Source organism: Dromiciops gliroides, chromosome 4 (assembly GCF_019393635.1).
Source record: "Dromiciops gliroides isolate mDroGli1 chromosome 4, mDroGli1.pri, whole genome shotgun sequence".
Lineage (NCBI taxonomy): Eukaryota > Metazoa > Chordata > Mammalia > Microbiotheria > Microbiotheriidae > Dromiciops > Dromiciops gliroides.
Genome location: NC_057864.1, coordinates 117,720,489 through 117,732,746, shown reverse-complemented (window position 1 = coordinate 117,732,746; position 12,258 = coordinate 117,720,489). Strand labels below are relative to the sequence as shown.

Below are 12,258 nucleotides of genomic sequence, written 5' to 3'. Positions count from 1 at the left end.
GACTTTTCCCAGCTAGTAAGTGTCAAGTGTCTGAGGCTGGATTTGAACTCAGGTCCTCCTGACTCCAGGGCCAGTGCTCTATCCACTGTGCCACTTAGCTGACCCCATACTGTTGCTCTTAAAGGCAGAGTATCTTCATTAAAAGAGTTAGAGATGGATCTTTAAGATATTCATATTGGTGGCTTAAACTTTGAAATTTTTTTCTGACTTGGATATGTTAATGGGGAGGTTGGGAAACATGAGCTTTCTTATTGCTCTTCAATAGTTTCTTTTTCTTTTCTTTTTTTTTTTTTGTGGGGCAATGAGGGTTAAGTGGCTTGCCCACGGTCACACAGCTAGTAAGTATCAAGTGTCTGGGGCTGAATTTGAACTCAGGTCCTCCTGAATCCAGGGCTGGTGCTTTATCCACTGTGCCACCTAGCTGCCCCCTCTTCAATGGTTTCTTTTAGGGGCCTGTGGTCTTCTTTGGTTTTGAGATCCTAGGCTGGAAAAAAAAATCTTGACAAATCAGAAACTATTTGCTTTTGTCCTATATACAGCATTTGCTTGTATGTTCTGCATTACATTAGGCTGACGACCTTGTGCAACTCTTCCTCACAAGTCCAGTTCATGCAGAAGTCAAAACATCATTCTGTGATGTTATTGGTCCTGTTTGAAAACAAAGGATGAATAACAACAGAGCCTATAACCTCTTACTGGGAGGGCCTGTAAGTCCTGATGGAGACATACATAAGGGAACATTTGGATTTTATATCTACTCCAGTGCCTAGCACAGTGTTCTGTAAACTGTAGGTGCGGCATAAATGTTGAACACTTGGTGAATGTCACATGACTAGAGAAGGATTCAGAAGAAGTATCAAAGATGTAGCTGATACTCTCCTCGTGACAGTCATCATTGCTCAGTTCTTCAGTGTGCTTTGCCTCTGAAACTTTGGGCAGTTTGCAGTAGTCTGGTATGTAAATGTTCTCCATCAGCACATAAAACATAGGATAGCAAAACCATAGACTTATATATGGGACAAACCATCAAGGAATGTGAAATCCCAGAACTCAACCACTTTCCCACAAAAAATCTCACATGCCTCTCTTATTCTCCCTCCTTCTAATGCACAAAGCTCTCAAACTACAATAGAAGAGGTCAATCTAAATGTCAGCACAAAAATGTTGCTTCTTTCCGCTTTTATATGCTGCTTATAGGCAACTTCAGAGTGGGAGAGAGAGACTGGTGCCCTTACTGGGGCCATTAGAGACCATTGCCTTTTTTTTCTATTTATCATTTGCTATACTTCTTTCCATGTCTCCCCCATTCTCTCCTTGGAATTATCTCATGAGTCTTATCCCTTGCTATTGCAGGCTACCAAACTATCCTTACCATTACGTGTTGGTCTATCCCAAGTACCCTCCTCAGTAATTTCCCAGGGGCCTACACAGATTGATTAAACTGGGCCAACTTACATTATATAGACAACTTTGGGAATAACAAGTGCTCCTGGAGTAGAGGAGGGAAGATATCAATGAAATAAAAAGTATGGCATGCAGTTTTTGGAAGAAGATTTCTTTTTGTTATTTCTTGTTTGCCTTTATGAGTATCTCTTGGAGATCGATCATGTCATGTTTAGAGTTAGAGCGATTCTAACTGTTACTTATCTATGTGAATTTGGGTTAATCATTTTCTCATTTCTTCATCTCTCAAAAGAAGGGGTTGTATTAGAACATATCTAAGGATGCTCTGAGATCTAAATCCAATGATTGTCTCATCTCAGTGAATATCTTAGCAAGGAGCCTTCTTAACTTTATTATTACATAGAAGACCATTAAAGTCCTTTCAAAGAGGTCCTAGATATGACTATTCACTGATAACTATTATAATGTTTAGGTCTGAAACAATCTGATGATAATATAGTGAGAGAGTAGGTATATCATGAATATGTTTCATTACTCTCCCTCTAAAGATACTTCAATTTGAACTCCTCCCACCACTTTGCTATGATAAAATGAAATAACCTGTAATATGTGTATTTCTGCAGGTTCAGAGCAATTTATTGGAAGAATGCAAGATTTTCGATTATACCAAGTAGCACTTCCAAACAGGTAAACAGGTACAGTCTTGTAAAGCTCGAGAAGGGTATGAATAAATGCTGAATTCACTTAAATAAGAATAGAATGAAAATTGTAGCATTTTTCATCTTTACAGCATCTTGCAAACATCATATAATTAATGTTTACTATGTTTGATCTGGGCTCTAGTCTGTGGCTGTCCCCCCCCCCACCTTTCTCCACTGGGTAATGCGTTAAAATATGCAATTGATCAAATGCTTGACAAAGGACTTTCTTTAGGAAAACTCAAGTTAGAAACAAGCTATGTTATACTATTTGGCATAGCCTATTGAAATATTCTTTGCATAGTCTGTGGGAAATAACTCCTAATGCTTTTTTTATGAAGTTGCCAGATTTCCCTTTTACAGCCATTTCATTGAATGCATTGTTCTCCATATCAGGAATGTGAAATGATGAGAATGTTTAAGACATTTGGATCTGCAAGGAGAGACTAAAGGTTTATTTTACTTGGAGAAAAGAAGGTTGAATTATATGAAGGTTATTATATAATTGATACCTCCTCCACCTTTCCCCAGTAGACTAGGTTTCTTGAGGACTGAGATACTTTGTCCTTTCATCCTTGACCAGGGCACCTAAATGGTGGCATGGATAGAGGGCTGGGCCAGGACTCAGGAAGAACTGAATTCAAATTCAGCCTTAGACACTTAACTAGCTGTGTAACCCCAGGGGGAAGTCACTTAAATGTCTATTTCACTTTCCTTAATTGTAAAATGGGGATAATAATACCACTGCCTCTGAGGGTTGTTTTGAAGATTGAATGAAATAATATTTGTAAAGCACTTAGCATAGTGCTTGTCACCTAGTAGCTGCTTAATAAAAGTTTATTAACTTTACTTCCTAGTGAATCAGAACAATAAGTATTTGTCACTAGGACTGATGTCTAGTCATGTCTCCTTCGTACCATAAAGCACTTAGCACATTGTCTGTCTCCTAGCAGGAGCTTCATAAATGCTTACTCTCTCCCTCCCTCTCAGCACCTACCACAGTGTCTTATTCATAATAGGTGATTTAAAATTGTCTGCTAAGTTGAATTACATTTAATTTATTATTTATACTAAATAGATAATAAGAAAAAATTTAAGCCAACTATACGAAAAATTTCCTGAAGTTGAACCAACAAAATATTCCTTAGAGGTAATTTAAAAAATAGGATGGATTTTCTTCTGCTTATGTATAGGTTAGGCACATTCAAGGATATCCTGGCTGCCCTTTTAAGATTCTTTTTTGCCTTCTATTTCTATGATTAAATGATAGGTGTGAGTAGATCCTATTAATTTTGTTGACTAGAAAACAAGATGAAATGAATTCATATTATTCCAGTATTGTTGTTGTTGCTGTTGTTGAATCTTTTTTTAGTCATGACCAACTCTCTTCATGACCCTATTTGGAATTTTCTAGGCAAAGATACTTAAGGGGTTTGCCATTTCCTTCTCTATCTCAATTTACAGATGAAGAACTGAGGCAAACAGGGTTAAGTGACTTGCCCAGGGTCACAAAGCTAGTAAGTGTCTGAGGCCAGATTTGAACTCTGGAGGATGAGCTTTCCCGATTCTAGGCCTAGTACGCTATTCACTGTGCTACCCAGAAGCCCACTGATTGCAGTAGGGATCTGGATTGTTAAAGTGAACTGTTTAACAATCAAAGGTTCCTGCTAATTCATGCACCAATTATCTATGTTGGAGTTGAGCTTTCCAAGTTTTAGAATCACCTGAAGTAGATTATTGCAAATCCATTTCATTAGATTGCAATTCCACTTAGGTTGATTTCAGTCAGGCTTTATTGAGCACCTACTCTGTGGCAGGCATTGTGTTAAATGTTGGGGATATAAAAAGTCCCTGCCTTTAAGAAACTTATAGTCTACTACTGTAGACTGGCTGGTTAGGCAAAGCCTTTGTTACTGAATATAATCAAAGACTGCCTAAATGTAGTGTGACATCAGAACACATTTGAAAGGGAAGATTTGGGGCAGCTAGATGGTGCAGTGGATAGAGCACCTGCCCTGGAGTCAGGAGTACCTGAGTTCAAATCTGGCCTCAGACACTTAACACTTACTAGCTGTGTGACCTTGGGCAAGTCACTTAACCCCAATTGCCTCACTAAGAAAAACAAAACAACACAAAACAAAAAAAGAAAGGGAAGATTTCCCCCCCTCTCTCTGTTCAACTTTATTGTAGGCTACCTTTGCCTGAATTTATAAATATTATTCTACAGTTCTACTATTGGTATGTATGATCCAGATGAAGTTCTCTCTTGAGAGAAAGTGATGAACTATGTGATCTCTTTTGGTCCCCTTTGGTATTGAGCAAACCTATTAATGTAATTTAAAGGAAATGATGTGATTTATTAAAATCGATCACCGAATAGAAAAACTACCGGCCACGTCCAGTTCTTTCTGGGGCATATTGGAGAAAGCATCTGTCCTCTTTTTCTCTCTTGATAATATTTGGTTAATAGAATTAACTAATGTGAGAAAATTGGAAATTACATTGGGTTGAGGACTTGCTATCCATACAATTCTTAATTCTTATTTAGGATAGGTATGTGGGCTCTTGATGAAAAAAAAATGAATTTACTTACTTGGTATTCTCTTCCCCCCCTTTCTCTGCTGGCAGTATATATAGTATATAGGGCCAGGAGAGCAACTCAGGGTGCCAAGATCTGCAGTGATGAATCACAGGCAGAGACATTGGCATGTGGCCCTGGCCCCAGCTCCTTTCAGGCACAAGTGAAAAGTCATTCAGAAAGAAGTGTGGATGAAAGGTCACTTATTTGTTACTTCTCATGAATGATCCAGTGACCCTATCTGCTCCTGATATAGAAATTCTCCTTCAGGTATTTTTCATACTGTTGGCATTATGAATAAACTATATCAATGGAATGAGTGAATTCTTGCTAAATTAATATTGCCACAACAATTACTCTAAATGAGTGGAAATAGTCACAATATGCTGATGTTTAATTATAGCCACTCATGATCAGATTAATACCTTTGACTGGTGTCTGCTGCAGAAGGTCTGAAGGTAGACCAGTTTTCATTTTTTTTTAGTGTTTTTTTTTTTTTTTACCCCCCTGTGAATGCATTCCCTTGTCAGGAATGTGTTTGAGAGGTGATAAAGTAAAAAGTAAAAAGAGCAATGAGGTCCATCAGAGACTTGGGTTTGAGTTCTGGCTCTATCAATGATTAATTGTGTCACTTTGAGCAAAATGCCTCATTTCTCTGAGCTTTAGTTGAGATGATAGTCCTCATTAATTGGGAAGCTAGCATCCAGCTTCTCTAAGTAGGTGTCCAGACAAATGACAGCTATAGCATCCCTAGTAAGTAGAAGCTGTGCTGCTTTTTTTTGGGGGGGGGGCAGTGGTGAGGACATGGCCATAATGCCTTCTTGGCATGTTCGGCATGGTGATGGGAGACCTAAATAGACAGTCTGTAGTTCTTTTTGTTTGTTTTTGTTTTTTGTGGGTCAGTTGAGGGTTAAGTGACTTGCCCAGGGTCACACAGTGAGTAAATGTCAAGTATCTGAGGCTAGAGTTGAACTCAGGTCCTCCTGAATCCAAGCCCAGTGCTTTATCCATGGCACCACCTAGCTGCCCCCGATAGTCTGTAGTTCTTGAATCTAGTTAATTCCCAAGATCCTACTTATCTTCTGCCCCCACCCTGGTTCATCCTCCCACTAACAATTTGGCTTTATTCTACATGGATCTGCTCTGATTTTAACCTCGGGCCATGTTGTGTACTTATTCTGGTTCAGATCATATGAACTTCTATGGGACAGGACAACATCTTAGGTGATTGAGTAAGAATATTTCCACACAATTATGATTAGTCTTTGAGGGATCATAGAAGAGGAAAATCTAGAAGATCATTAACTAGAAAAATGTCTTAATTTTTTTAAAAGAGAAGGTAGACAATAATAGCTAGCACTTTTCTAGTGCTATAAAATTTGCAAAGAGTTTTTATTTTATTTATTTATTTATTTATTTATTTATTTATTTATTTATGTTTGTTTGTTTTTAGTGAGGCAATTGGGGTTAAGTGACTTGCCCAGGGTCACACAGCTAGTAAGTGTTAAGTGTCTGAGGCCGGATTTGAACTCAGGTACTCCTGACTCCAGGGCTGGTGCTTTATTCACTGCGCCATCTAGCTGCCCCGAGAGTTTTTGTTTTTATTTGATTATTATTATTATTTTGTGGGGTAATGAGGGTTGTGACTTGCCCAGGGTCACACAGTAGTAAGTGTCAAGTGTCTGAGTTTGGATTTGAACTCAGGTCCTCCTGAATCCAGGACCAGTGCTTTATCCACTGCACCACCTAGCTGCCCCTCAAAGAATTTAACATATATTCTCTCTTGATATCTGCAATAATCCTGGGAGGTAGGTGCTATTATTACCTCCTTTTATAGATGAGGAAACTGAGGCAAACAAGGATGTGACTTGTTCAGAGTTCAGAGACACAACTAGTAAATGTCTGAGATCAACTCTGAACTTGGATCTTCTTCACTATGGGTCCAGATTTCTATCTGTCACACCATGTGACCATGACTAACTTCATAGCGATTATATCAAAAATTCTAGAATGCATTTTTAAATGGATCACTTCTGGGTATTGAGAAATGAAAGGAATAATCACTGGGTTTCAGCAAAGAATAATTAGTCAATAATCAACAAGCATCCACCAAGTACTTTCTATGTGCCAGGGCTTTTTAAACTTTTTCCACTTGCAACCCTTTTTGCCCAATAAATTTTTACACAACCCCAGGTAACCAGGTATATAAAATAGGTAGACATAACCTTTCACGGTTGCCAAATTCTTTGCAACCCCCACATTCAGTTATGCAACCCCATAGGGGCTCAAGACCCAGAGTTTAAGAAGCAAGGCTATATGCTAGGTACCCTATTAAATGGTTGGAATGTCATTACAAGCAGAAAAATAGACCCTGCCCTCAAGGAGCTTACATTTTTTTTTCTTTGGGGGCAGGGCAATGAGGGTTAAGTGATTTGCCCAAGGCCACACAGCTAGTAAGTGTCAAGTGTGTCTGAGGCCGGATTTGAACTCAGGTCCTCCTGACTCCAGCAGGGCTGGTGCTTTATCCACTGTAACTATATAGCTACCTCCAGAGCTTACATTCTAATGGAGGAAGATAGCACATAAATGGAGACTGAAAAGGGTGGATGTGGGGAGAGGGAGAGTTGAAGATAACTGGTTGGGGGGTGGGGCAGAGGGTACAGGGGATGGTAGAGAGTCTGGAATACCTCATGGAGAAGAATGAAGTCTAGCTAGCCCGGGCACCCTCCTTACATGGAGGTTCTGGGAGGAGCCATCCATGAGAGAAGAGGCTGCAGGGGTGGAGGAAACTTCAAGTGCATCATTTCCAAGTCTATATGATCAAGGACTAGAGCACAAAGTAGATGAAGTCCAGAGTACAGCTTTGAAAGTCATCAGAAGAGACTAGTATCCTAATTTCTTTTTTTTAAAGTCATACTAAACTGGTTCATCAGAGTGACAGATGCCAAATCTATCTGAATTTCATCAAGTTTTTCATGATATAGTTATACACAAGATGGAGAAGTGTATAGACAGAATAGCTATGAGGATTGGGAATTGGTCCCTGGTGGTATTCTTCAGGGCTCTGTTCTAGACCTTGCTCTGCTCAACATTTTTATTAAAGACTTGGATGAAAACATTTTGTGTTCAATAGGTAGTATATATGATAACTCTCATTCTCCATTCAAAATTCCTTTGCCCAGTTGTAATTATTATTGTTATTATTATTATTATTATTTTGGCTGGGCAATGAGGGTTAAGTGACTTGCCCAGGGCCACATAGTTAGTAAGTGTCAAGGGTCTGAGGCTGAATTTGAACTCAGGTCCTCCTGAATCCAGGGCCAGTGCTTTATCCACTGTACCACCTAGCTGCCCCCAAAGGTATATATTCCTGATGAGATTTGATAAAAACAGAGTACAGTGACACTGTCATCTCTTTTCTCATTGAAGCTATGCTTCCTTTTTGTTCCCATTAAGCATAGGCTGGTAATCCACCTAAAAATTAGCTTATTCCTTCCAGCTTTGTTTATTTTGTTTTAATTTTTTTGGTGGGGCAATGAGGGTTAAGTGACTTGCCCAGGGTCACACAGCTAATAAGTGTAAAGTGTCTGAGACCAGATTTGAACTCAGGTACTCTTGAATCCAGGGCTGTTGCTTTATTCACGGTGCCACCTAGCTGCCCCCAGCTTTGTATAATTTATAGATTTTATGGTTATGCCTACTTCTGCTTTCAAAAAGTTTGTATCAGAGTAAAGATTTGAAACCAGGTTTCTCCTGATTCCAGATTCTCATGCTTTCTATTATGACATCTTGCATTGTTGATAAAAATTGCTGGCAATGTTGAATGGAACAGAATCAAAGATATCGTATTTGGAAATGGCACCACTGATCTCCCTCCAGATTGCTATTAATTGGTTAATTGCCAGTTTTTTGGTCACCAGTTGTTGAACTAGTTCTGAATGCTATATTGTCATGCTCCCTGCATTCTCCAGAGCTATTTTTGCTTTCTTTTTGTATGTGGCAAATTATTGCAGTTAAATGGATACTTAATAATTGAATTATTTTATGAAAAGTAGCCTATTTTCTACCCGCTTTTTGAAGTTCTATTCTTTGTTGAATTGTTTTGTCATGCCCTTGACTGACTGTCTTTCTTGTCATCTCTGTAGAGACATCATGGAAGTTTTCTCTGGAGAATTACTCTATTTGCACACCCAGACAGAATGCCGTTGCCCTGTCAGCCACCCGAGAGTCCATCCTTTGGTGCAGCGGTATTGCCTTCCTAATGATGCAGATGACACAACCAATGATAGAGTTTTGAGGCTGAATCCTGAAGCTCACCCTCTCTCTTACATCAATGATAATGATATTGGTACTTCATGGATTTCTCATGTATTTAAAAACATGACTGAGCTTAAAAATGGAGTGGCAATTACAATAGATTTGGAAAATGGACAGTACCAGGTAATTAGATGAATATTTTTCCTTGTATCAGTAGCATCTGGAAATTGAATTAGACAAATGAGCACTTGATTCATTAAAAAAAAACAACCAAACAAAAAAACCTATAGGAAATACAACCTGTGAATTAAAAGGTTCTGTAGGGATATAATGACTTCATTTTTAGAAATGTTTTATATTCCAAACCTATATTATAAAAAGAATACTTGATATTTATAGAAAGCTTTAGGCTTATGTAGCACCCTGTGTTAGTTACACCCAAGGTCAGAATACTTGTATAGGTCATCATGTATTCAGAATTAGGGATTGAGACCATACCACTACCACACTATGTCAGACCAGACCAAATGACATGAATTCAAAGGCAAGAAAGCAGTATATTTTAGGAGAATAACAAAGTAAGTAACTGTGAATTAAATCAAGTGATTAGTAAACATTCTACCTTCACATTTACATGGTTGGCCCTTTTTATACCCTCAGAGCAGTTCTAGTTAACTCCTGATTTAATTCCTCTGTATCTTGAGCATAGTGTAATAGGGATATATTGAGATCAAATGCATGCTTCAGGTAGCTTAGAGTCCAAAGCTACCCTCTTTACTATGCTGCAAGTGTGATAATTAGGAGGTGCTGTAGATAGATCACTATACCTGCAATAAGGAAGGACTGAGTTCAAATCCTGTCTTAGGCAGTTACTAACTGTGTGATCCAGGTCAAGTCACTTAACTGATGCCTGCTTTGTTTTCCTTGTTTGTAAAATCCAGATTCTTAAAACCTCCAAGAGTTGTAAGAATAAAATGAAATATTTATAAAGGGCTTTGCAAATCTTGAGTGCTATATAAATTCTAGCTATCATTGTTATTATTGTTAAGTTAAAGAGAACTGACTCCTTGGAGGGGGCTCAAGAAAAACTGAAACCTCTTGCCGTAGCTCTCCTAGTAATATTATTTCTGATAAAATATCAGAGTCTGGTTGTCATGGAGAGGTTGAGGCCACTTGCTTTTGCAATATGGATTTCCTTTTATTCTATCTCCCATATCTGCTCATCCTACTCACACCCCTGTTACCTATGACTCTGCCACCCATAATTCTACTATATATCTCTCTGTCATCTATGTCTAACTCTTTTGTGCCATGATTGCCTTTTTATACTTACATAACTTCCTCATGCATCCAGAGTGTGTTTCAGGCAATGCCATATCATTTTAGGCTTATGCACAGGATTCTGAGAATACCTCTCAATGAACAGGGATCATGGAAATTGGAGACCATGAGTATATTCTCTAGAATTACAAAACATTTCCACCATATGTAATTCTCTCCTTCTCCTTCTCCTTCTCCTTCTCCTTCTCCTTCTCCTTCTCCTTCTCCTTCTCCTTCTCCTTCTCCTTCTCCTTCTCCTTCTCCTTCTCCTTCTCCTTCTCCTTCTCCTTCTCCTTCTCCTTCTCCTTCTCCTTCTCCTTCTCCTTCTCCTTCTCCTTCTCCTTCTCCTTCTCCTCCTCCTCCTCCTCCTCCTCCTCCTCCTCCTCCTCCTCCTCCTTCTCCTCCTCCTCCTTCTCCTCCTCCTCCTCCTCCTCCTCCTTCTCCTTCTCCTCCTCCTGCTCCTTCCTTCTTCCTCCTTCTTTCTTCCTCCTTCCTTCTTCCTTCTTTCTTCTTCTTCTTTCTTCTTCATGTGATATCTAGGGCATATTTTATTTTTATTTTACAAATGAAGAAACTGAGACTTGAAGAGGACAAAAATGATTTGGTCAAGCCCATTCAGCAAGATAGTGATAGTTATACCTGATTATGAAATGACAAAGGTAGTCTCATTTAGGTTCTTTTTTGTTTTTTGTTTTTGTTTTTTTTGGGGGGTGGGGCAGTGAGGGTTAAGTGACTTGCCCAGGGTCACACAGCTAGTAAGTGTCAAGTGTCTGAGGCTGGATTTGAACTCAAGTCCTCCTGAATCCAGGGCTGGTGCTTTATCTACTGTGCCACTTAGCTGCCCCAGGGTGAAATTCTAATGGATGAATTCAGTGAAGTGCTTAATCCAAAAGACTACTTTAAAAAATAACTGGCAGATATACTTTTATGCAATGTGTATTTGGTTTGGTGGAAAGAACACTGGACTTGGGATTAAGATGTCTTGAATTCAGTTCTCCACTCTTCCTCTAATTTGTGGTTTATTGGATATCTTTTTGGCCCTCAGTTTCCTGCTTTAGAAAATGGGGTAGCTGGGCTGTATTACGGTCCTTTCCTTTTTAAATATTCTTTGGTTACAAATATGAATTTACTGTGCTGGGTTTCCTATTGGTTTATAAAAAGGTACTCTCTTTTTGAAGACCTTAGCACAGTACCTGGTACAAAGTAGTTGCTACCCAACATAGGTACCACATGCAATCAATAGACTTGATAGCTCTAAAATATTTGATACTATTGACTAGAAATGAGATCTAATGGATGGATATAATATACTTAGTTTATACTCATGCATCAAACTTATAAATTTTGGTTATAATGTTTAATGTACTGTTCCTTTACAGGTTTTTTACATTGTCCTTCAGTTCTTTAGTCCACAGCCAACAGGAATTCGAATTCAAAGGAAAAAGATGGACCACTTAGCTTGGGAGGACTGGCAATACTTCGCTAGAAATTGCAGTGATTTTGGAATGATAAACAATGGCCATTTGGAAGATCCTGACTCTGTCAACTGCCTTCAGCTTCCTAAGTATGAATAAAATTAAAGAGAAACAAATTGTTGATTTATTCTTCTCATATGTTTATTTTTTATTGAGGCAGCTAGGTGACAGTGGATAAAGTGCAGGAACTCGAGTCAAATGCAACTTCAGACACTTACTACCTGTGTGATCTTAGGCCCATCACTTAATCTGTTTGCCTCATTTTCTTCATCCATAAAGTAGGCATAATAATAACACCTACCTCCCGGAGTTGTTGGGGGATAAAATAAGATAATAATTTTAAGATACAGCACAATGCCTAGTGCATAGTAATGACTACATAAATGTTGATATTATTATTATTCATTGGTATTGGTAAACAGATCTTAACCTAGAACTACAAATGACTTAGGCAAATGTCTTTCAAATTAATTTGGTCACGTGACACTGAGACATGAAGAAATTCATAAATCTTTGTCTAGGAAGC

The 12,258-nt window shown here is 38.6% G+C and overlaps 1 protein-coding gene across 1 annotated transcript in view; it reads left to right on the top strand.

The window, feature by feature from the left end:
• The window catches only part of USH2A (usherin), a 1,082,898-nt gene that overhangs the window by 78,254 nt on the left and 992,386 nt on the right, over window positions 1-12,258 (top strand). Inside the window, exons 4-6 of the mRNA XM_044004202.1 lie at window positions 2,028-2,091; window positions 8,826-9,120; window positions 11,637-11,821. Of these exons, the coding sequence (XP_043860137.1) occupies window positions 2,028-2,091; window positions 8,826-9,120; window positions 11,637-11,821 (544 nt within the window). The remainder of the gene's footprint in view (window positions 1-2,027; window positions 2,092-8,825; window positions 9,121-11,636; window positions 11,822-12,258) is intronic.